Genomic DNA, 24,751 nt, shown 5'->3' on the forward strand with positions numbered 1-24,751 from the left:
TGCTTAAATCAATGGCTTGCTGCCTTGATCATAAACTAGCAATGATTATAAGTACTAACATTTATTTAGTACTTACTACATGTTCAAGAACCGTGTTACGCCATTTAAACACTAAAATAGAAAAACTAAGTAGCTTCTTATATTATCATCTTTTAGCAATGAGAAAACTAAGGTTCAGGTAAGTTAGCAAATTATTCAGCAAACTCCACCACTTACATTGAGTTTGTGCCATATAGGAATTTACTGAGAACTAAGGGCCCGATGCACTTAGAGTGTTCTGCAAATGCCTGGCTTAGAAGCTCTGGAAGGAAGTCTTTTCAGTTACTTTTGTTACCAATGTTGTTACTACACTTGGGGGTGCTTGCTTTATTTCTAAACTTAATTTCTGGGAATTTAAAAATTACCATTTTAACACAATGGCACATATAATTGAGTAGAAGATATATTTTTAAAAAGTTGATTTTTTTAATTAGAAAAAAATTACAAATTTAAAAGGAAAATGAACTACTAACACTGAACTCATCTTCTTCTCCCCTCTACTCCAACCCACTCCAGTTTCACTGGCTTTTTGTTGCTTCTCTCGAATGCCAGTGCCCTTCAAATCGTAAAGACTTGGTGTTGACGCTTTCCTGTGATGGTCACAGGAGAATGACCTGAATGTTATTCCCTAGGTGTGGCTCACTCCCTTATCTCCTTTGATCTCCACCTTGAATATCACCCCCTAACTGAGGCTACTCTGACCGACACCACACTCTCCCTGCCATGGCATCCTCTAGCCTCCTTACACTGTACTGATTAATTTTCTTAGCACTTGCCATTTCTAACACTATGTGGGTTTCCGTATTTATTTTGCTTATTGCTTATCTGCCATACTAGAATGTGAACTTCACAAAGGTGAGGACTTCTCTCTCTCTTTTTTTTCATTGAAGAATCCTGACTGCTTCAAATTGTACAGTGTAGATCTCAATAAAATGCTTACTGAGTGACTGAGCAAATAACTTTTGAGACTGGCCAAGCAATGTTATATAGCCTTGTTTGGCTACACAGGTGCTTTAGATACAAGTTCATGTATATTTTGTCAATTTATTGCCCTATCTAACATCTCTCAAACTAAGGCTTTGGTGGAGTAACTGAGCAGTTAATCTATTACTGAAAGCAGATGAATATGCTTGGATCTAGGCAGAGTAACACAACAAAGACAGCTAAAGTTAAAAGTCTGAACCAAGGTCTCACGTTCCTATAAATAACTGAGAGTGCATCAGGGGAATTTTAATGAATATATTTGATTTGTTTTATTTACAAAATGGACATTCTAAAAGTTGCAAATAATTATCAATCCTTTTCTAGAAAAGTAAACAAATTTATTAGAGACCAAGCAGACTGAAAGTGATTGGGCTTCTTTGTGAAACACTGCCAATATGTGCAAAATTATGTCCAATACAACTGAAGAAGAACATATTTTAAGCAATTACAAATCCTGTCCCATAACATGGTGTGTGGTCTGATAACCAACATCATACAACTTTGCATTATCCCTCCTGACAATTTCATCTAATAAAACAGGACTCATGTGAAATGGTGTGTGCCCTGGTTTCCTGTGGTAATTAGCTGTGTCTAAATTGCTATAACATGGGCAATGATATTTGAAGTTGCTCTTACATTGCCTAAGAGTGCATAGCAAAATAATAATTATCATGTAATTTAGATTTTCAAAATGTAAACAGATCATGGACACAAAAATAAGGGGAATTTCAGGATGAGTGGCTGTGCACTCTAGCCTGGTGGCCAGCCTTATTTTAGATTCATTGTAAAACTGAGAGATAGACAGCATTCAGTTACCCTGCAGGTTTTGGTTACAGACTTTACTGAAGGGTCAAATAGATACTGTGCCTTCTAGATTTAGGTGAAAAAGAAGAGTGGTGAGGCTTTGGCATATGTCTGTTCATGACATATTGGCACAGTATTTCTACAAATCATTCAAAGCTAAAGCTAAGGCAATTATGAGTAGTGCATCCATTTCTACTTATGAAAAACTTAACTTGGTGTTTCTGGATAATTAGATCAAAGTAAGCTCCCTTAGGGTATGATCCATGTTTTCTTTAAACTGTTCCTTTCCCAGTGCCAGGCATGGTACCATGATTAATAAACCTTATTGGCAGTCTGACTGAAGACTTTAAAGTGATATTCTTACAATAATGTTTGCCTGTAGAGACAGATTCAATAGCAAATTTAATAATGGCAAGCTGTCAATTGCTTTGCCTTTGTCATCCATGGCAATTAGGATCAACTCTGGTGCTCTTTCACACAGAACATTCAATTGAGATCAAGCCTTGGATGAAATCACTTTTCCAGAATGTTCCTCATTTGTTGAATCAGAAGGAGCCTAGACTTCCCATTTCCTACCACCTTCATATGGTAAGTCCAGGCTCCTTATGATGGCTTATGGTAGCTTCTGTGACATGGCTCCAGTCCATCCCTTCAACTCTACTCTTTAGCTACAAACATGTTGATACCACGATTTGGTAGAAGTCCATTCTATTCATATTTATGGTACAGTGCACAATGTGTGCATTTTTCAGATTTTAATATTGTAGCTACTGTATGGTTTGGAACTGTTTTCATGAAAATGAACTAATTTAGTTTGAGATAGTGATTCTCAACCAAGGATGATTTTGCTTGTTAGGGGACAGTTGGCAAGGTCTGGGGACATCTTTTATCGTCATGACTGGATGGGGAGGGTGTTAACTGGCCAGGATAAACATTCTACAATGCACAGAATGGCCTCCCCAAGAAAGAATTATCCCATTCAAAATATCAGCAATTCCAAGGGTGAGAAATCCTGGTTGACAAATGTAATTGAGTGAAAAGTTTACATAATATAATTTTTAAGTGTTCTACTTTGAAATGCTGTCAGTTTGATAGAACTCAGTTAAGTAACTTTAAATTTACATCTTGCAAAGGCAAAACTAAATTAAAACCTATGTCCTTGTATACATTCACATGGCTGAGCCACAGACAACACAACCTGCCGAGTACTCCGCTGCTCACCCTCTCACCTGAACCATCTTTTCTGCTGTGTCAACAAGAGGCAAGATCCTTGTCAGAAACCTGAGAGTTCTTGGTAACTCCCTATTCTTCACCTTGCATATCCAATCAATCACTAGTTCTTGTTTATAGTCCTGTTACATCCAAAGTCATCTTCAAATCTTTTCCTTTCTCTCCAAATTGCCCCTCTTCCAGTTAAGACCTCCACCATGTCCCTCCAGAACTCCTAAGAGTGTCCTAGTTGATCTTCCACTTCCAGCTTTTCCTCCATGCCTTCACACACCCTATGCCAACGTGTTGGCAACTGCCAGAATAACCTATATAAATTCATGTCATTTTGGCAATTTCCTACCACCTTCAAATGTTAAGTCCAGGCTCCTTGTGATGGCTTATGGTGTCTTCCACGACATGACTCCAGCCCATCCCTTCAACCCTACTCTTCGGCTATAAACTTGTTTCTTACATGTTTCTATAGATGTTGTCCCTCTGCCTAGAATGCCCTCCATCAACCTATTCATTCTAACATTCCATAGATAACTACTATTTATCCTTTAAAATGCTTCTTCTTATATACCATTTCCTCTACAAAGGCAGAAGGTGTTTGCTTATTTTTAAATTCTGAATTATCGCTACACTGTCCACAGTACCAAATGGCAATAACAGGCTAGAATTGTAATGGGGCATTTCTCCTCTAGATTGCCATATTCCCTCTTGATTATGTCTGCTCACTTATTTAATCTCCTCCTGGACCCTAAAATAGTCAAATTTAACCACTCCTACTTCCTGGAAAGTCTTTGTAAATTTGTAAGAGAGTTTTGAGATTTGTAAACCAAATCTAGTACAGTGTCATGTTCCCTTGACTTTCAGAGGTAGAAGCTCAGAGACTGCCCAGAATCCTCAACTTTTCTGATGTCACAATTTATTCAATTTTTGATATGTAAGGACTACCACATATGCAGTGATTAGTTCAGAATGAAAAAACTATGTTGAAATAGTAGTGCTGGGTGTTAAGATAGGTTCAGGCTGATGCTAGATCAAATCTTGTGCACTACATGTACAGATTTTGACTTCAGGATCTCAAGTCTCATGCTTTGGTTCTTATTCAAATTCATATTCTTAAAGCTTAAGATATGCTATGTATTTACATGGTTGTTGTTGATAATAGGCACCTCTATAAATAGAAAACATGACTTCTCTTGAGAAGTGATTTGGTGTCACTGAAGGGCAAGGTCAATAATTTACATTTCAGAGTAAGGTTGGCTGTGACAAAATTAGTAACTAATGATTTTGTATCTATGAGAGTAGAGAAAGAAACCCAAGGAGGAAAGGCCTATGATCAAATGTGATGCATTTGCAAATTTATTGAAACAGCCCATGCCTCCTGGCTGAACTTAGAAAGATGTGGTTCTAATACCACAATTGCCGAGACTCATTTCCCATATCTGAGACTCAGCAACCAACATTTGAATTAAAGTTTGGTTATCTCACATGAACCTGTCAGTAATCACATGTGGCTTATAACATGTCATCTGATTGCCATCTGTATCAGTGTCTTCTTTTTTTGAGAATATAATTAAAAACAGAACAAGATAAAAATCCATTATGGAAAATTGTATAAACCCTTTAGACTTGCACTTGGCTTGCATTTCCCTAGGTATACTCATGTAGCTGTGGCATATTAACATTCCAACCTTGCTTTAGGCTAGTGCCAACAGTCTGCAGACCAGCATAAATAAGTTAGAAGAATGTTCCTCCCAAGTTAGGCTTAAATTGAATCATTGGCTTTTCACTAATGTTTAAAGCAATAACTGGTAATTGGGCTTGGTGAGTGCCACAAAACATAAATGATGCTTTTTTGGACCAGCACAGGATTTCAAGACAAACACTCTATTCATTTGAGAAAAACCACACATTTCTCAGCTAGAACAGAAGACGGATCATTGCTTGGTTTACATATTCTGCTTTTGTATATTAAGGCAAAATGTTGCAAAAGGAAACATGGAGAGATGCATCTGGAAGTTTGGTGAAAGGCTGTTTAATAATAATATACAGCAACAATGTTGTGTAATTGTGGAAGCCTAAGTCTTATCTTTTAATGCTGTATTTATCATTTCTCTTTTTTTATCCTAATTACTATTAGGAAAGATAGACAGGACAGGTGTTGTTACATCAGTCCTGCAGATATAAAGACACCAAAAATTCTAGTGACTTGTCCATAATCAACCCACCAATGACAAGGATCCAATTGCCTCTGAAATTAGAGTATTTAATGGGGGATTTTATTGTCTCTTGAAGATAAACAAAAAGCAGAGGGAATGACTTAAACTGGGCAGAGAGTCTAACTCTATAGGGAGATGAAATTATAAGAAAGAAAAGACTATTATCTGATTTAAAGGAAAAAATTTATAGTTATTGGGTATTTAAAAGGTATCCAGCATAATGGCAGACAATGTTACATACTTTCTCTTATTTAATCTTTGGATTAAACCTGTGAGAAAGATATTGCTATTTTTGCTTTACATATGACAAAATAGAGTCTGAAAGAGTAAATAAAACATATTATGGTTAGAATAACCTTAACTCCTGAGAAACCGTAAGAACTTGAGATTGAATGAGTCCCTTTTGAAATGTTGAAAATATCAATTGACAATAAAGTAAAAGTTTGTAATTTTCATTAAATATGATGAAAGAAGAAAAGGAAAATTGCTCTGAAGTTGTTTTCATATGCAATATCCTAGTCAAGTGATTCAAAGGTATAGAAAGAAAATTTCAATATAAAAAATAATAAGTTAACAGGAAAAAAGTAGAATACATTTCATTTCATAGTAAACAGCCTCAGGATGTATTAGAAACTCTTGGCATATCATCAGATTTCAGAACTGATTTCAGATTCCTAATGCACTTAGAGTAAAATGAAAACTTTTGGGTACCAACCTTAAAACTCCATTGGTTGGCTCCCAATCAGTTCTTCAGCCTCATCTTATCCTACTGTTTATAATTTAGTCACTTTGTTCTTTCAGCCACTCCTACATGGCAAGTCATGGACTTCCTTATCTCAAGACCTTCACACAAGCTCTTTCTTATGGTAACAGACTCTTCTCCTTAATCTCAGTTTAAATGTCACCCTTCAAAGAGGCCATTTCTACCACTATTAAAAGTAGCTCCTGGCATGGAGGCTCAATGTCTGTAATCCCAGCAGTTTGCAAGGCCAAGGCTGGTGGATTGCTCGAGCTCAGGAGTTTGAGACCAGTTTGGGCAACATAGTGAAAGCCTGTTTCTATCAAAAATACAACAACTAGCGGGCATGGTGGCATGTGCCTGTGGTCCCAGCCACTCGGGAGGTTGAGGTGGGAGGATCGCTTGAGTCTGGGAGGCAGAGGTTGCAGTGAGCCAAGATCACGCCACTGCACTCCAGCCTGGGCCACAGAATGAGACCCTGTCTCAATCAATCAATCAATCAATCAATCAATCAGTATTTTAAAAGTAGCTTCTCTTATTCCATTACATGGCTCTTTGTTTTCTTCTTTCCCCTCTGTAACACTTGTCACAGTGTTTAATTATGAGGCAGTGTTTTATTCTGAAGTATTAATTCATGTTCTTTGTGTATTTCCCCTCCCATTCTGCTTCCTTCAGCGCACACCTTAGGAGCAAAAAAGGACTAAAAAATATCTGAAGGTCTTTGCTATGCAGGAGAATGTTTTGGCTGCATGTTTTCACGTACTTTTTTTTTTTTTTCCTCATCAAAGACCAGGCAAGATAGGGGGTGGGGAAAGAAGGAAGAGGAGTCTGAATGGCTTTATTGACTGGATAGGGAGAAGTAGGAGAAAAGTCTGAAAGTATAAAGGGAAGAAAGAACTTGCATTGTCAGAACCAGGAGTAGAGTGAAAAATATTCAGTGTGTGCTGTTTTGAGACTAGAAAACCAACGTGCCCGTGGTCTGTGGACAACAGGTCTCATTCCATAGCCCTGTACACTTGTAAGCACTCTAGATTTATGATATTTACACACTGTAGAGGGCTGGATAATTTCCCAAAGATATTAATATCAAGTCCTATTCCCCAGAACCTGTAAATGTTACCTTTTATAGAAAAAGGGTCTTTTCAGTTACAATTAGGTTAAGGATCTTGAGATGAGGCGATTACCCTGCATTATCTCAGTGGACCCTAAGAACTCACAAGTATCCTTATAGAAGGAGCTGGGAGATTTGGCGCAAAGAAGAAGGTAATAACGTTACCATGGAGATAGAGATTGGAATGAGGTGGCCACAAATCAAAGAATGCTGCAGTCACCAGAAGCTGGAGGGAGCAAGGAACAGATTCCCCAATAGCACCTCTAGAGGGAGCACAGCCCTGTTGATGCCTTGGTTTGGAGCCAGTGAAACTGATTTGGGATTTTTGGCTCCCAGGGCTGTGAGATAATGCATTTCTGTTGTTTAAAAACCACCGTGTGTGGTAATTTGTTATAGCGGCCATAGGAAACTAATACGCACATACTGGAGTTAAAAATCCTGTTACTGTTACCAGTGTGATCCTGAACAAAATGACTGGGAGCATTTCCCTTAGGCTGGGATAACTGGTGAATATATTACATTTATATGTATGTATTTATCATCGTCATCATCATCATCATCATCATGTTCTTACTCTCTACCAGATTATAACCCTTTCTGTTTTGTTTACTACTCCATATCCAGGACTTAGCTCAGTAACTGGCACATAATAATTGCTCTACAAATAATTATTGAATGAAAGAAAAGCATTGCTAAAATAACAGCACAAACAGAAGGAAAACACAAACAACAAATGGTAAAAATAACTATGAGAAAGACTACACCAGTAACTAAACTGAATAGTCAAATACCCATTACCAGCAATCTAAATAGGGATTTAGGTCAGTCTGATCCCATGTGTGGGAATGCTTCCCTCACTTAGAGACTTGTTCTTTTGCACCGACTAACTGAGTGTATTCTGGCACCCGATACACTATTAGCACAATCTCATGGATGCTCAAAGCTCAAGTTGGTCTATGAAGGAATGAGAGACCTGTGCCCATTCTTGCAGGCTGAAATCACCAGGTGGGAATGTAGCTGTTCTAACCTGTGAATTATAGTTACCTGTGCCATTGGGATAGCACGGTATTTCCCTGTTCTGCTTTTTAAATTAAAAGATCTTTTACTGTGAGCCAACTCAGAATGAACGGGAGTAGCATACTGCCTGCTCAGTGTTGCAAAATATACCAGATCATGCTGCACTGTTTGTGCTCTTCTGAAAGTGACTGGGCTAATACAACATAACTGTACTGCTCTTGGCTTCTTCACAAATGTGAATGCAATGTCACAAGATGTCATGCCGAGAATAAAAATTTTCAGCACTTAACTGAAATTTCAGCTTGCACTCATATTTAATTATAACCCAAATAGTCCCCTACTCAGCTTCTGAGAAAGGTAAAGCATCTGCTAATGACTTCTAGGAAGAGAGAGATTGTGAGAATAGCTTTACTTGAGTCCTCTTAGCTGGAATTAAGCTGGGGATCTGTGCGCCAGGCCCATAGGGGAACTGAAGACTGAGGTTCTGTCTTTCCCCTCTTCATGCAAGCATCTGCTTGCCTCTAAGGGCCAAGTGGCTTTAGAGAGTGCTTGTGGACCAGGGCTGTTCAGTTAGCCGCGAATGCAAAGTGCCTGGTGCAAACTGGAATGATGCAGGTATGGAGCAATTCAAACACATTCAAACCTAACTCTTCACACATGTGCAGTGGTGAATTAGAGTACTGAGCCATTTGAATCACAGTAAATTCCTTTTCAAAACATTACTATCTTTAGAAGTGGTTTTTAACTTTTTAAAGGTCAAAGTCTCTTATGAGTAGTTAGGACAAACAACTGGTCTCTCTCCACCAAAAATTTACTTATGCAAACCCATAAAGGCCAAGAAACCTTGATCTTTTCTACATTGTACATGAAAGTACTAATGTATTAATGGCTAAGATATTTACCTTTACATTATGATTAATAAGGGCAGACTGCCTGAGTTGGAATCTCCAGTTCTGCCATTTAGTAGCTGTAGGAGCTTGGGCAAGTTGCCTGATCTCTCTCTTCCTCAGTTTCTTCATTTGTAAAATGGGACTGATAATAATGACAACTACCACTGAGGATCATTATGGGTAAATAATGAATTCATTATGTAAAGTGCTTACAGCAGTCGCTGGCATTTAACAAATATTTCTAGAGCTTTGACTATATACATGAACTGTTCTAAGAATGGGGATAAGGCAATGAATACAAATTACTGCCATCATCGGAACGTGCATTTTATGGTGGAACTTAAATCTTGCAGTATAGTTCATAGCAATTAAAAAAAACTTTTCATTTATGTTTTCTCTTTGTTCCGACAACAGATAAATAAGATCTTAATACAGATTTTCCCTCTGGGATGTTGTAGCTTCACAGAGCTCGAATCTACAGTTCTAATTTTTATTTCATCTTCATCCCACACCTGACAGCCATTCTGCATAAGTAATTTGGGCTGTGAGTACTTACCTTCAACTTGGCATAGGTATTTATAAAATGGAAAAAAAGCCAGATGGCAGGAAAACAATTTATTCTGTCCTATCCCTAAACTTTTATTCACTCATCTGTTATGCTTAAAAATCAATTAGCAATCTATATATACTGTAAAGACAATTTTATTTAGTTTTAACTGTAGAGCTAGGTAAATTCAGCCGCAATTTTCCCACCATTGGTGCTCTAAGATAGTGTTTGCATTTCAGAAGCAAATGAGGGCTTCTTTTCAGTATGACATATTTTTTTAAGTCCTCATGCTTATATTTTATCTTTCTGTCCTTTTCTTTCCTGTTCCTCACCTGCCTCTCTCCTATCAGTACCAGTAGAATATCATCTTTTGGACTTTCTTGCTTTATAAAAAAAATTAAATAATTATAGATTTAAGGGAAGTTGAAAAATAATGTACAGGGACATCACATGCATCCTTTGCCCAGCTTTCCCCAATATTCACATCATACAAAACCATATTAAACCAACAAATTGGAATTGGTACAACTCAGAGAGCTTACTCAGATTTCAATGGGATTTGTTTTTAACATAACCAGTTATTATGTTTGGTAAGCATCAGTTATGATTGCAGTAAAGGTTGAAATCCACTTTCTCGTGTGTGCATGCGCATGTGTGTGTGTGTGTATTTGGATCTGAGTTCATGTGTGCTTTTGTGTGTATCCACTGGGTTGTGTGTGTGACAGAGGGACAGAGAAAGAGAGGGACGAACACTCCTGGCCCTACTCTTTCATGAGACTGTGTTTCTGAGAAACAAATGAGAGAACCTAATGTAAATATCATTAAAAACTATAAAGTACTAAATAAAACATATATTGTGTTAGATTTCTCATCTTTCCATTCAGAAAAAATGTCTTATGAATAGAGTACACAGAGCATAGGTAGAGCCTACTCATCTACCTCAGAGTGTAAGGTAGCGCGTGTGTGTTCAGGGGAGGGTTATATGGTACTCTCAGCAAAATCCTATTGGAAGACAGAATCACATAGTCACAGACTTAGAAGGGACTTTGGGGCCAATCGTTCCAACTCTCTACACAGTACTCATATTTTGAAATACTCTCATCAGGTGGTCTCCTAATCTCTGATTAAAACTTCAAATGATGGGCACATTCTGCCTTATGATTCAGTCTTTCTCCATTTAGAGAGCTCTAAGTGTTTAAAAGCTCTTTATTATAATAAGATGACTTCCCCATGACTTTAAACACTGGTCTTGGGTCTGCCATCTGGTACCCCACACAATGGATGACAGCTGGAGACAGTCATCATTCCCCTAAATATTCTCTTCTCCACCCTAAAAAACTCAAGTCCTTCTTTAACATGTTCCTCATATACAAGGTTGCTCATCTCTGGATGAGCTTATTTTTCTTTGCAAGGATGGAATGAGGATCAGAGCACAATAGGGTGTGAGCTTAAGCCCAGGAGGTAGAGGTTGCAGTGAGCTGAGATCATACCACCACACTCCAGCCTAGGCTACAGAGTGAGACCATGAGAAGAAGAGAAAAGAAAAGAAGAGAGGAGAGGAGAGGAGAGGAGAAGGGAGGGAAGGAAAGGGAGGGATGGGAAAGGAAGGAAGGGAAAGGAAGGAAGAAAGGAAGGAAGGAAAGAAGAAAGGAAGGAAGAAAGGAAGAAAGGAAAGAAAAGAAAGAGAAAGAAAGAAAGAAAGAAAGAAAGAAAGAAAGAAAGAAAGAACGAACGTACGAACAGCACTCTCAAGAGCTGCACCAATCGCTTTCTGTGTTCTATATAAGATATTTATATCATAGCCCCTATAATCACATTATTTTTTGCCCCCCTCCCTCAACTTGCTTTATATTCCTCTTGAAATCAACATTGAAATTCCCTAATATTTTTTCCCCAGGCTTTGATATTTAGCTATTCCTCCCTGTTTCTGCATATATGTAGCTAGTTTTTTGGGGCACAGGAGCAGGACTTCATGAAGATTCTTATTAAAATAGGCCTATTGTACCATTCTATTGAGACTTTCATATCCTGACTCTATCACTAAATATATTTACTGTTGCCACTGGCTCCAAGGGTTGTTGGCTGCAACCCTTATAAACAGTCCTTGAGTCCTCTCTCAAAATTGCAGAGAAAAGCCCAGAGTTCTAGAATTGGATTAACTATTATTTGTGTGACTATGAACAAGTCACTGGGTCATGAAGTCTCTTATTTATGCTCAAGGTCATGAAGTCTCCTGAGCATAAAAGGGTGAAAAGGAGATCATTAGAAAGGTATAAATTCTTACTGTAACATTTTGACCTCCTATTAATGTTAAATTTTAATTCAGCATTCAGCTGTAAGGTTTCACTGAGGACTGACATAAGAAGTAGCCATACACCAAAGGCCTCTGTGTTTTCTGTGGAATTGTATTAGGTGATTCAATGTCTCATTTGTAACATTCCCATGGGAAATTTCTCTTGGTGCCTAGCGATAGAAAAAATTTTCTCTCCCAGTGATTGCTGAGCTGACATGAGTTTCCATCTGTTTTGACTTCTAAGAAGCTCGGAGGAAAAAATCAATTGTTCAATTGCTGTATTTTGTCTTTATTTTTATTTATTGATTTTCCCACCTTTCCATCACACTTCATAACCTAACATTTCATGTTAATAGTTCTCTGTGTGATATTAACTGGTTATTTTGCTCATTAGTTGATGCAGTTTCTTCCTAGCCTCAATGGTCTTTACATTTTGGCATGTTTTTGCAATGGCTGGTACCGGTTGTTCCTTTCCATGTTGAGTGCTTCCTTCAGGGTCTCTTGTAAGGCAGGCCTAGTGGTGACAAAATCTCTAAGCATTTGCTTATCTGTAAAGGATTTTATTTCTCCTTCACTTATGAAACTTAGTTTGGCTGGATATGAAATTCTGGGTTTAAAATTCTTTTCTTTAAGAATGTTGAATATTGGCCCCCACTCTCTTCTGGCTTGTAGAGTTTCTGCTGAGAGATCTGCTGTTAGTCTGATGGGCTTCCCTTTGTGGGTAACCCGACCTTTCTCTCTGGCTGCCCTTAAGATTTTTTCCTTCATTTCAACTTTGGTGAATCTGGCAATTATGTGTCTTGGAGTTGCTCTTCTCGAGGAGTATCTTTGTGGCGTTCTCTGTATTTCCTGGATTTGAATGTTGGCCTGCCCTACTAGGTTGGGGAAGTTCTCCTGGATGATATCCTGAAGAGTGTTTTCCAACTTGGTTCCATTTTCCCCCTCACTTTCAGGCACCCCAATCAGACGTAGATTTGGTCTTTTTACATAATCCCATACTTCTTGCAGGCTTTGTTCATTTCTTTTTCTTCTTTTTTCTTTTGGTTTCTCTTCTCACTTCATTTCATTCATTTGATCCTCAATCGCTGATACTCTTTCTTCCAGTTGATCGAGTCGGTTACTGAAGCTTGTGCATTTGTCACGTATTTCTCGTGTCATGGTTTTCATCTCTTTCATTTCGTTTAGGACCTTCTCTGCATTAATTACTCTAGCCATCAATTCTTCCACTTTTTTTTCAAGATTTTTAGTTTCTTTGCGCTGGAGGAAGAATCAATATCGTGAAAATGGCCATACTGCCCAAGGTAATTTATAGATTCAATGCCATCCCCATCAAGCTACCAATGAGTTTCTTCACAGAATTGGAAAAAACTGCTTTAAAGTTCATATGGAACCAAAAAAGAGCCCGCATCTCCAAGACAATCCTAAGTCAAAAGAACAAAGCTGGAGGCATCACGCTACCTGACTTCAAACTATACTACAAGGCTACAGTAACCAAAACAGCATGGTACTGGTACCAAAACAGAGATATAGACCAATGGAACAGAACAGAGTCCTCAGAAATAATACCACACATCTACAGCCATTTGATCTTTGACAAACCTGAGAGAAACAAGAAATGGGGAAAGGATTCCCTATTTAATAAATGGTGCTGGGAAAATTGGCTAGCCATAAGTAGAAAGCTGAAACTGGATCCTTTCCTTACTCCTTATACGAAAATTAATTCCAGATGGATTAGAGACTTAAATGTTAGACCTAATACCATAAAAATCCTAGAGGAAAACCTAGGTAGTACCATTCAGGACATAGGCATGGGCAAAGATTTCATGTCTAAAACACCAAAAGCAACGGCAGCAAAAGCGAAAATTGACAAATGGGATCTCATTAAACTAAAGAGCTTCTGCACAGCAAAAGACACTACCATCAGAGTGAACAGGCAACCTACAGAATGGGAAAAAATTTTTGCAATCTACTCATCTGACAAAGGGCTAATATCCAGAACCTACAAAGAACTCAAACAAATTTACAAGAAAAAAACAAACAACCCCATCAAAAAGTGGGCAAAGGACATGAACAGACATTTCTCAAAAGAAGACATTCATACAGCCAACAGACACATGAAAAAATGCTCATCATCACTGGCCATCAGAGAAATGCAAATCAAAACCACAATGAGATACCATCTCACACCAGTTAGAATGGCAATCATTAAAAAGTCAGGAAACAACAGGTGCTGGAGAGGATGTGGAGAAATAGGAACACTTTTACACTGTTGGTGGGATTGTAAACTAGTTCAACCATTATGGAAAACAGTATGGCGATTCCTCAAGGATCTAGAACTAGATGTACCATATGACCCAGCCATCCCATTACTGGGTATATACCCAAAGGATTATAAATCATGCTGCTATAAAGACACATGCACACGTATGTTTATTGCAGCACTATTCACAATAGCAAAGACTTGGAATCAACCCAAATGTCCATCAGTGACAGATTGGATTAAGAAAATGTGGCACATATACACCATGGAATACTATGCAGCCATAAAAAAGGATGAGTTTGAGTCCTTTGTAGGGACTTGGATGCAGCTGGAATCCATCATTCTTAGCAAACTATCACAAGAACAGAAAACCAAACACCGCATGTTCTCACTCATAGGTGGGAACTGAACAATGAGATCACTCGGACTCAGGAAGGGGAACATCACACACCGGGGCCTATCATGGGGAGGGGGGAGGGGGGAGGGATTGCATTGGGAGTTATACCTGATGTAAATGACGAGTTGATGGGTGCAGCACAGCAACATGGCACAAGTATACATATGTAACAAACCTGCACGTTATGCACATGTACCCTACAACTTAAAGTATAATAATAATAAATAAATTAAAAAAAAATAAATAAAATAAAAAAAATAGTTCTCTGTGTGTGTGTATATATATATAAAATCATATACATATATATGTATATAATTATATATATATATTTAAGCAGACCCGTGACATATCCTTTTTCTAAATGCAGACAAAATATAAAATTAGACAAACAATCAAAGATAAGCAGGACATCACATCAGATGTCTTTTCAGATGTTTAAATGTCCATGGAATAATTTCTTTACTTTTTAAATAGGGCAGAAATTTTTTTCAGGGAACTTATACTAAAGTAGTTAAGGTTTGCTTTAGCCCTCCAAAGCACTTCCTTTCAACATTTCTCAGTTTAGAATGGCATGTTCTGAAAATCTTCCATATTTAATCTCCTGAAATGGCACCTTATTTAAAGGCAGAAATACAAATCATTCGATCATTTGCTAATCTTTTCTTTTTTTTGGCCTTTCCATTACAGAGTATTTCTTTTTCATTAAATATTGTTACCTGCCTAGAATTATTTACACTGATAAAACCTCTGGGCTCAGTGTCTGTTAGAAGCCCAGAGTTCTAGAATTGGATTAACTATTATTTGTGTGACTATGAACAAGTCACTGGGTCATGAAGTCAATTTACAGAAAATTGCTTTTTGATGAACACCTGGTCAATATTAGGCATTGTTAAAGAGCATATAACTTACTTTTAAACAATATAAAACAGTTAGTTTATAATATATAGTTTGACTATATGAATGTGTAATACTTTAACCTTCAAATTTAGGAGCTTAATAAACCAGTCTAGGGTAGTTAGCCAGCATTATATTGGAAAAGTAATACTCTAGAGGTGGCCACTATACGAGCAGCTATTGCACCTACTTCAGTGAAAAAATGATGCTTTACTTATTAGCAAGAATATGTCAGAAATATATTTTCTTTGATGAAATTAGTGGCCCATTAACTAAGCAAGGTAAATGTTATAAATGGAACTTAACTGGTAAAATGAGAGATTTAAATATATGTGGGATATTACAATCTTGGAGACATTCCTCACCTTTGCATGAAGAGGATATAAAAATCTTATGGAGGCCCATGGCCTATACCATAGGATTAATGACCAAAGTTTGATCACTAAACTACCCTATTTTCAGCTGTCAGTCTAATAGGATTTCTGATTATCTGATGTTGAATATAAGGGTAACAAAGTTGTCTCATTTCTAAGGTTATGATTAGAACACCTAAATGGACAGAGACCTGGGGATTTATCAAATTTATGGAAGGGGTTGTGAGTCGAACACTGCCTTGTTGCTAATAAATGTTTGCTAACATATACCTATATATGTAGCAGAATTTGCCATAAGACTTACTTTTAACCTAACTAGCAAAAGCAGTATCACTGGGAGGTTGTTAATCCTCACCAACCTCAACCTTCACCAGTAGCCACATTTACCTGTCAAAGGTTTGTATGAGCAAATTAACACAGGATAGCTCTTAACAGACATTTTGCCTCATTTTATTCTTCATCAGAGCCCTTTCAAATTAGTTACTATTCCCTTTTTTCATATAAGGGAATTCAAGTTTAGGGGATACTAATCCATAATAATATGACTATTGAGTTGTAGAACCTTATGTGTTTGATTCCAGATAAGGTAACTGCCACCTCCCAGGTATATCAAAACTTCATTGCAAGGAATGGGTAATTATGACATGCCTAAAAATTGTTCCCTGCAAATGTTTATGTTAAACAAAGTCTGTTTAGCTCCCTTATAGTTCAAAGTCAACCATGTATTAAATTTATTTTATATATATATTTATTGTTACTTTACGCAATTATAATTACTGTTAATATATTTTGAGTTTTTAAATGTTTTATACTGTTTTTAAATCTATACCTTATTTGATTTATATAATCTATTCAGAGAAATTGCAAGTTCATACTCTGGGGCATAAGCCTCTGTGTGACACAATTGTGTGACCTAGTTCTAGAGTCCTCTACCAGAAAGTTAGACTCTGAAATTATCACTTGAAACATGATTTGAAAAACTCAAAGTTATCTAAAGGTCAATAAAAAGCTTATCTCAAAACATTATTACATAGAAAAAACTAAATAGTTATTGGAATGCTGAAGTGATATAAAATATTCATGGGTTGAGATTTTTTATATACATTAGAGGACAGCAGAGTTGAAGGAATAGTTTTGGGTTCCATGAAACTACTAGTCAGTCTAAAAATAGAAAACAAATGAATAAAATTCAATATATGAATACAGAAGAATTTAATTACACAGTTACCAATAAAATATCATGTTCCAATTGCATTTGATTTTGGATATTGTGTTCCAAGCATAAATCAATCTGGTCACAAATAACTGAAATCTAGTTTATATATTAAAATCTTTAAGTTCTTAGAAAAAAGATCTTAGGTTAATAAAAGGTAACATTGATAAGTTTCTGTTTATATTTCTGAAATGTATGCTTTTAGGTAATTTATGTTTAATATAAGTGGAAGTTATAGGGAAAAAATTGTTCATTTCATAGGAAGCGATTTCTTTAGCAACCCCTTATTATAAGTGGAAGTGGTGGCATCCAGAGAATATAAGTTATGAGAAAATGTATAATCATACTTTTACTTTAAAATGTTAGATATTTTAATTTACTCTAATTTCATTTAAAAACGAAAGCATATATTATGAATAGGTAATTTAATCAAACTCTTTTTTGGAGAAAGGCTAATATGTTTTTATTATACTATAGCTGTAGATCTGGCTTTAATAATTTTGGGGCCAGGCATGGTTGCTCACGCCAGTAATCCCAGTACTTTGGGAGGCTGAGGCGGGCGGATCATGAGATCAGGAGATTGAGACCATCCTGGCTAGCATGGTGAAACTCCATCTCTACTAAAAATACAAGTATTAGCTAGGCATGGTGGCGGGCACCTGTAGTCCCAGCTACTTGGGAGGCTGAGGCAGAAGAATGGTGTGAACCTGGGAGGCGGAGCTTGCAGTGAGCTGACATGGTGCCACTGCTCTCCAGCCTGGGTGACAGAGCAAGACTCCGTCTCAAAAAAAAAAAAAAAAAAAAAAAAAGAATTTTGAGTGCATTAGCCTTTTTCATATGTGTTATTATTATATAAACATTAAAATTACCCTTCCTCTGTAATTAAAATGAAAAACCCACACACATTACAAAGTAAGGAGTTATGTCTTTATTCTTAAAATGTATGTATATGCTTATAGTAACTTAGGATAAAAAGTATCTCGAAATTACTCTGTTCTTGTAAATGTTACTTGGAGTATTATGGGAAGAAAGTCTGCTAGTTGGATTAATTTCCTGGGATGTTTTTTCAACTCGTTGATATTTATCATAACTGAACATAATGAAATGAGACATAAAAATTATATTACAGCTTTTATAGGTTTAATATCCATCAATGTTTAGAAAGCTGGTTAGACATAAAATTAATATTTGTTCTAGGATTTCAACATTGACTTCAGTAATAGCAGAGGAAAAAAAAAAAAAGAATGTGCTTAAGGAGAAAATCTCTGGTTATTTTATAAACATACCACTCCGTTCACTGATAGCAGCTGGTCTCCTCTTTTGAGGCCTCCGTGTCTTTCAGCGACCCCTCCAGGAATGATGCGAGAGATATAAATGGGGGAATTTTGCTCTTTTCCTCCCATCACGTTAAAACCAAGGCCTTCATCAGTCTTTGGCAGTTCAACTACTCGAGGGTGGGAGTGGCCTTCGCTAGCTGCAAAAGCTGCAACTGTTGCCTGAAAAAAAAAAAGACAGTCTTTTGGTAATAAAATGAGGGAAATAAGGCTAATCATATGCTTTGCAGTGGGTAGCTCAGGCAACTTCTCATATTTTTATAGTATTCTCCTGTGAAAGAAAGAACACAAAAAGCAGAGGCCTTTCTTCATTTAGATGCCATCTAGGATTTCTTTCTTTGGTAAAGTCCCACTCATCTATTTCCAGCTTCCTAAGTCTTATCTGGTATGACAAAATTTTCCTGTTTTCATAAAAATCTTTTCCAGTTACCTTGGTTAGATGCAATTCTTCCTATTCCTGGAGTCCAAATAACTTTGTTATAGGTATTATCTATATTATAATTGTTTTATACATATGTTGACTATGAGCACCTTAAGAGCAGAGACAATGTCTTGCACTCTTTTGTATGACACACAGTCTAATCTGGTGCTTCTACATAAAAGTTCATAAGTTTTTTTTTAATAAATTGAAGAGCACTTATATGTATACATACTTTTGAATACATATGTAATCTTGCTATTGCCAACCCAAAAGCTTAGCAAATTTAACTTTTTTAAAAAATTAAGGATGCCTTAAAGAGAATGAAAACTAAAATAAAATAATAGATTCAAACAGATTATTGTTAGTTTATACCAATATTCCTTACTATTATTCCATACTGAGAAATCTTATCAGGAACAGGATTTTGCTTCCTATATTATACATTAATATTTCAATTATTATAACAAAATAGGCAATATGAATAGTCAATGGTTTTAGGCCTAGATATACAAAACACCATTTAATATGGACATAATATGTTTTAAAATTCATGTACTGATTTCATTAAATGAGTTTAGGAAAACAACTTACCATTAGTTCCCTCTAACCCCATAGAAATAAAATAACAGCATTTAGGTAGTTTCTATCAAGAAATGATTCCCTGCCTGCTTATTTTTCACTTTTATTAATTCACCTTGACCACAGTTGATTAGATGCCTACTATAAAGTGACTTACTCAAGACTGTGAAAATATTTATTCCCAACAACTGTACATTCTTTTCCACACACAGCATTATCACATCAATTTAGCATTACGCTACTGTCTGCATTTAGTGAAACGTAGTGAATGACATGAAAACAATGGCTTCTTTTTAGCTACATGCATTTGCTCATGCAAACCTCATTGTCATGCATAGATTTTAATGGCTGACATGGATGCAATGCAGACAGCCCAGAAACAACCAGAAAATATTGTGCTATTGCAACATTATGCTGCTATCCTGCTGTTCTACATGAATAAGAAATGAGAATGGTAAAACACTACACAATTCACTTTCCCCTTAATTAAACCACGTAGGGATCATTTTTCTGTGTGTGTTCCACTTCAGTACAAGCAAAGCATGACATAATGATAATAACACCCTTTTTTTCCCCCTGAGTTTAAACAAAACAAAACAAAACAAAACAAAAAAACCTTACAAATCTACAGTGTTCAGTTACAGAGTAAAAACTAAAAACTCAAGAGAGAAACTAAACAAGCGTTGATGTAACACAAAGGAATTAAATGGAAAATTCTAATCATTTTCAATGGTTATTTCTTATACATTGTTAGAAAAATAAAGTATTTTTAAAAGCAAGTCATGTTTCTATTATAACATTTGTGTGTTTGTAAAAGAAGAGCTGCATCAGTGATTTTAGTTTAAAATTGGTATTTCCTAATGGCCTATTTTCCTGATAATTTCACCATCCTCTTGGTATAACATTTCCATTAGTAGGGTCTCTACAATCTCTGGATTTGAGTTTTTAAAGGGCAGATGTGGTCACTACCACAAAAGGTGACAGGCCTCTTCTATAGGTCAATGCCACACCCTTTCAGCAAGTTACCCACTGCTCAGCTGAATACATAGAAGTATCCTAGATCAGTGGGTGTCAGGTGAATTCTTTTCCTGTCTAATTGAGATCAAATCTTTAGACCGGTGCAAATAAATCTTCATGCACTGAATACGATACAGGTTCTTTCGGATCAGAAGAATGTGTCAGAAAATCATATAGTATTTCCCACAATGAACCAGTAGATTTGCTTGTGCCAAATGGACATTAAGTGAGTTTAATGAAATCATTCTCCTTTCTTAAGCTACAGAAGCAGCAGAAACGTTCAATTTTCCATTAGGATTTTTACCTGAGAAGTAGTACTGGTTCTAGACTCTGGGCTGCCACTGATGTCTAAATTCTCTTACAGTGTACACACGAGAATACCTGAAACACACACGCGCACAATCAATTACTAGATAACTGGAGTCAGGTATATTTTTAAAGTTACTCAAGCCTTACCTTTGCTGTTGCCCTCGCACGGAATTCAGGACAGCCATTAACAGTTATCGTTTCATGCATATATTGATACACCTAAAATGTTCACATAAAAAGAAGAATGTGTAAGAACATTAAGAATAATAATTCTTTTATTGCAGAAAGAAAATTACATTTTCATTGTAGGAAAAAACTTCTCTATCTCAAAATAAAATAGGTCTGATGATTAGGAATGTACCTAATAGCACTCCTTAAACAGAGGATATTATTACTCATTGTGATTTTAGATACAATTACAGAAATCATTAAAATGTAGTAGAAAAAAATTGTTTCTTGTAAACTGCCAGGGATGGGATTATAAAATCTTTGTATCCATGGTAAAAATAAATTGCTTAATCGTAAACAAAGTACAGAAAAAAACCTTAAAGGATACCTTGAGGAAAATGTTTGGAAAAAAGTAACAAGGTTAAATGTGTTGGACTATATGTTCATTTTGGATTTAAATAGTAAACATAAAAATTTATTCCATAATGCATAGCAATAAAAGTCCATTTGGTACTAGGCTAGAGTATTTTTGGGGAGTGATCCATTAGCTATTTCAGTAAAAAAGAAAAGGGAAAAACTGCAATTGAAAGTTTAAAGGTTTTTTTTTCTTCCTTTCTATTAATCTTATTTTACATGCTTAAGTCAAAAATGAAATAAGTGAATTCAACATTTGATTAATTCACCCATTCAACAACTATTTATTGAGGGTCTGGGACTAATCTCTTCCCTACATTTTTGACTGGCTCATAATTTCTCAGATACATTTGGTTGAAGCGCCACTAAGGCTGACTCATCTTTCCCAGGTGACATGGTTAGAAGGAAATTGACAAAGTAGTCTGTACTAAAAAGGGAACAGCGCAATTCAGAATCTAACTTTTAGCTCTGAATCTCCACCTAACAATTATGAGGCGTTCAATTTCTATGGGAAATCTGAATGGGGACAGGAACAAGTTTCCAGAAGATCATTTGTGGAATCTGAGATATGTTACTGCAAATTCTCCAGGTTACCTGAACAGCTGCTAAACATACTTCCAGGTTATTTCCTTGGAAATGCATTATTTTATTTCATAGAGACAGCCTTTCCAAAAATAAATTCTACTTATTTGCTCTAATAGCCCATTTCAGAGGAAGATTTTCCCTGCCCTGCTTCTCTTGTAATAAACTCTCTCAAATCTGACCCTTCATTCCACCCTAGCTCATTACCTCTCGCTGAAAGCATTGCATTAGTGTCTTAATTGGGTCTCCCTGCCATCAAACAATACACACTTTGGTGATCATCAAGTACCTACCCGACCATGTCCCTACTGTGCTCTTGGCTGTCTGCTGCCCTTACTGCAAAGGTGATTAGGGCAAATACCTACAGGAGTCAAACCACAGATAATAATGCAGAACTCAGTCTTCTCTCTAGTTCTATTTTCCTGTTTTCTTTTCTCCACCCCCACCATTCCTCAAGACACACCGAACTCTCCAAGTTACCCAGGTCTCAGCAAATGCCGTTTACTCTGCTAGGAATGCCCTTCCACCTGGCAGACTCTTATTCATCCAAATTTAATATGATGATAAAAGGTCAAATTCAAATATTGTCTCCTCTATTAAATGTTTTCTGCCTCCCTCAAGCAGAGTGAGTCTCTCCTTCCATAGTTCCTGGCCATCTGAATTTGTTTGAAGTTATTTTGGTTAACATTGCCAGGGAAAGTGACTTTGCCTGCACCCAAGGATGTTTATGAAGACAATCATTTAGCAAATAATTGGACTACTGTCATCAATTGATTAAAACAAAAGGTAATTTTGTAAGTGCTGGAGATAAAGTAAATACCTGTAACCTAATAAATATCACAAATTAAGAATAATTAGCCTTAAGATCCCAAATTGATTTTGAATTAAAAAGTGGGATAGTCAAGGATCAATACTGTATAGTAGATAATTTCACAGACTCTGATGGCTTGGAAGCAAACCCCAGCTGTGCAATTAAATTGTATCATGTTTGTCAGTTACTTACTTTCTCTGATCCTCAATTTACTCATTTTAAAAATGTGCCTTAAAATATTAAGTAACTTCTAGGTCTGTTATGAGGAATAAATAAGAACAGTTTGCCATGTGTAGTGTGTTTCCAAAAATTAGCTATCATTGTTATGCTGCTGTTGGCATTTCATGTTTCTCGTCTTATTTGACCATGGATCTTTTGGGGAAAATCTCCTAGGACGAGCAGTTTGTGAACACTCTTTACATATAATTGATCAAGGGCTGTAGTTCTCAACTGAGGACAATGTTGCCCTCCAGGAGACATTTGGCAGCATCTGGAGGCATTTTTGGTTATCATAAATGGGTAGGGGTGGGATGCTACTGCATCTAGCATGTGGTGTCCAGGGATGCTGCTAAATTACTACAGTGCACAGTGAAGCCTCACACAACAAAGAATTATCTGCCAAAATATCAATAGTGCTGAGATTGATAAATTCTGATCTAAGGAATTAAGCTATACCTTTTCTTCTTATATGTAATGATTAGTAAGCTGTAAAAACACACTTGGATAGCACCGAGTAAAGGCAATTGTAAAACATTCAATAAATATTTATTGGAGTAAATTACCATAATTCTGGTACGTATTTCATGAGAAATCACCATGGACCAAATGTAATACTAAGCATTTTATATCTATGAGCTCAGTTAATTCTCTTAACTTATGATTTGGGCCCTCTACACACAAAGACACTGAATCCCAGAGGGAGGAACATACCGAAGACCACACAGCTAATCTGTTGCAGATTTGGTGCAGCACCTCATCTCTATCTCCCTTCAAAATCTTTCCTCTTTCAACCATGTCAGACTTTCTTATATTAAAACAGCATCAGATCGCTACTATTTTGGCAGCATCAGTGTGAACAAAAACTTACAGTTGTTACAAGCATTTCTTTGTATTTTGAATAAAGGAATCTAGGTTTTATATAGTGGATACAATTAAACAAGTGATGGCTGCAACTATACGATGCAACAATTCTGAAACCAATAAATTCATTAGTCCAGAGTGAAATATCATTTTAATCTTCCTTTATGATGATGATATATGAAGATTTAATGGAATGAATTCAATATAATTGCCAGTCTTTTTTTTTTTTTTTTTTCCTACAAAACACAATAGATTCTGATTAGCTGGTTTTCAAAAGTGAGCTGAAGAGGACATGATCTGGTTGTACAGTCAGATCAAATCCTGGAGATCTTAATTCTATTTCCATTAGCTGTGTCACCTTATGAACTTCCTTAGCCTCTCATTTCCTAAGGCACAAAATATATCCACGCCTGTCTTACTTTTCAAAGACAATTTTTAAAGTATTTGTAAAATTTTGAAGAAAGTTGTCATGGAAAGCCGGAGTATTTTACCAGATACCCTGAGAGAGTTCTTAAAGGGAAAAGAGAAATGTCCTTTAATGAGAGGCTTATTAGTGGGACTTATAGACTCCTGAATCCTTTGGGTCCCAGAATGTATGATAAATTTCAGCTACAGCATTTGTAAGCACATTTCATTGGTAAAATGGGTTTAGTTCCTAGTGTAAGCCAAATAACTGATAGAAACTCATAAGGGTTTTACTTTATATTTTAGCATTAGTAATTTCCTAACCTTGAATAAATCGCATAGATTCAATAGCATTTTGCATGTTTAGAACTTATTCCAAGCTACTGAAAATTGAACAAGATATATTAACTTAAAAAAAGCAATAAAATTATAGTGAGTTGGTTCAGAAAGTTCATTTATTCATTTGTTCAGCTAACATTCATTTAGGAGCAATTCTAGTCAATGTGTTAGGCACCTGGGCTAAATTATGAAAGTAAAAAATAATGGTTGTTTTTAATTAATGTTTGAAACAATATTAATTTTCACTATAGAAGGGCTGTTTTCAGTTTTTTAAGTGAAAAATTTCCATTTTA

The 24,751-nt window shown here is 36.3% G+C and overlaps 1 protein-coding gene across 4 annotated transcripts in view; it reads right to left on the minus strand.

Moving 5' to 3' along the window:
• Positions 1 to 24,751, minus strand: part of LIN7A (lin-7 homolog A, crumbs cell polarity complex component) — a 154,111-nt gene that overhangs the window by 37,755 nt on the left and 91,605 nt on the right. For 2 of the 4 annotated variants that reach the window (XM_074007484.1, XM_074007483.1), the window contains 3 exons: positions 20,807 to 20,878; positions 20,655 to 20,731; positions 18,286 to 18,495 (listed from right to left, as the gene is read on the minus strand). In XM_074007484.1, the coding sequence (XP_073863585.1) occupies positions 18,286 to 18,402 (117 nt within the window). In that variant the 5' untranslated portion in view covers positions 18,403 to 18,495; positions 20,655 to 20,731; positions 20,807 to 20,878. The remainder of the gene's footprint in view (positions 1 to 18,285; positions 18,496 to 20,654; positions 20,732 to 20,806; positions 20,879 to 24,751) is intronic. The other 2 variants (XM_045366612.2, XM_005571635.5) reach the window with 1 other exon arrangement.

This window comes from Macaca fascicularis, chromosome 11 (assembly GCF_037993035.2).
Source record: "Macaca fascicularis isolate 582-1 chromosome 11, T2T-MFA8v1.1".
Taxonomy (NCBI): domain Eukaryota; kingdom Metazoa; phylum Chordata; class Mammalia; order Primates; family Cercopithecidae; genus Macaca; species Macaca fascicularis.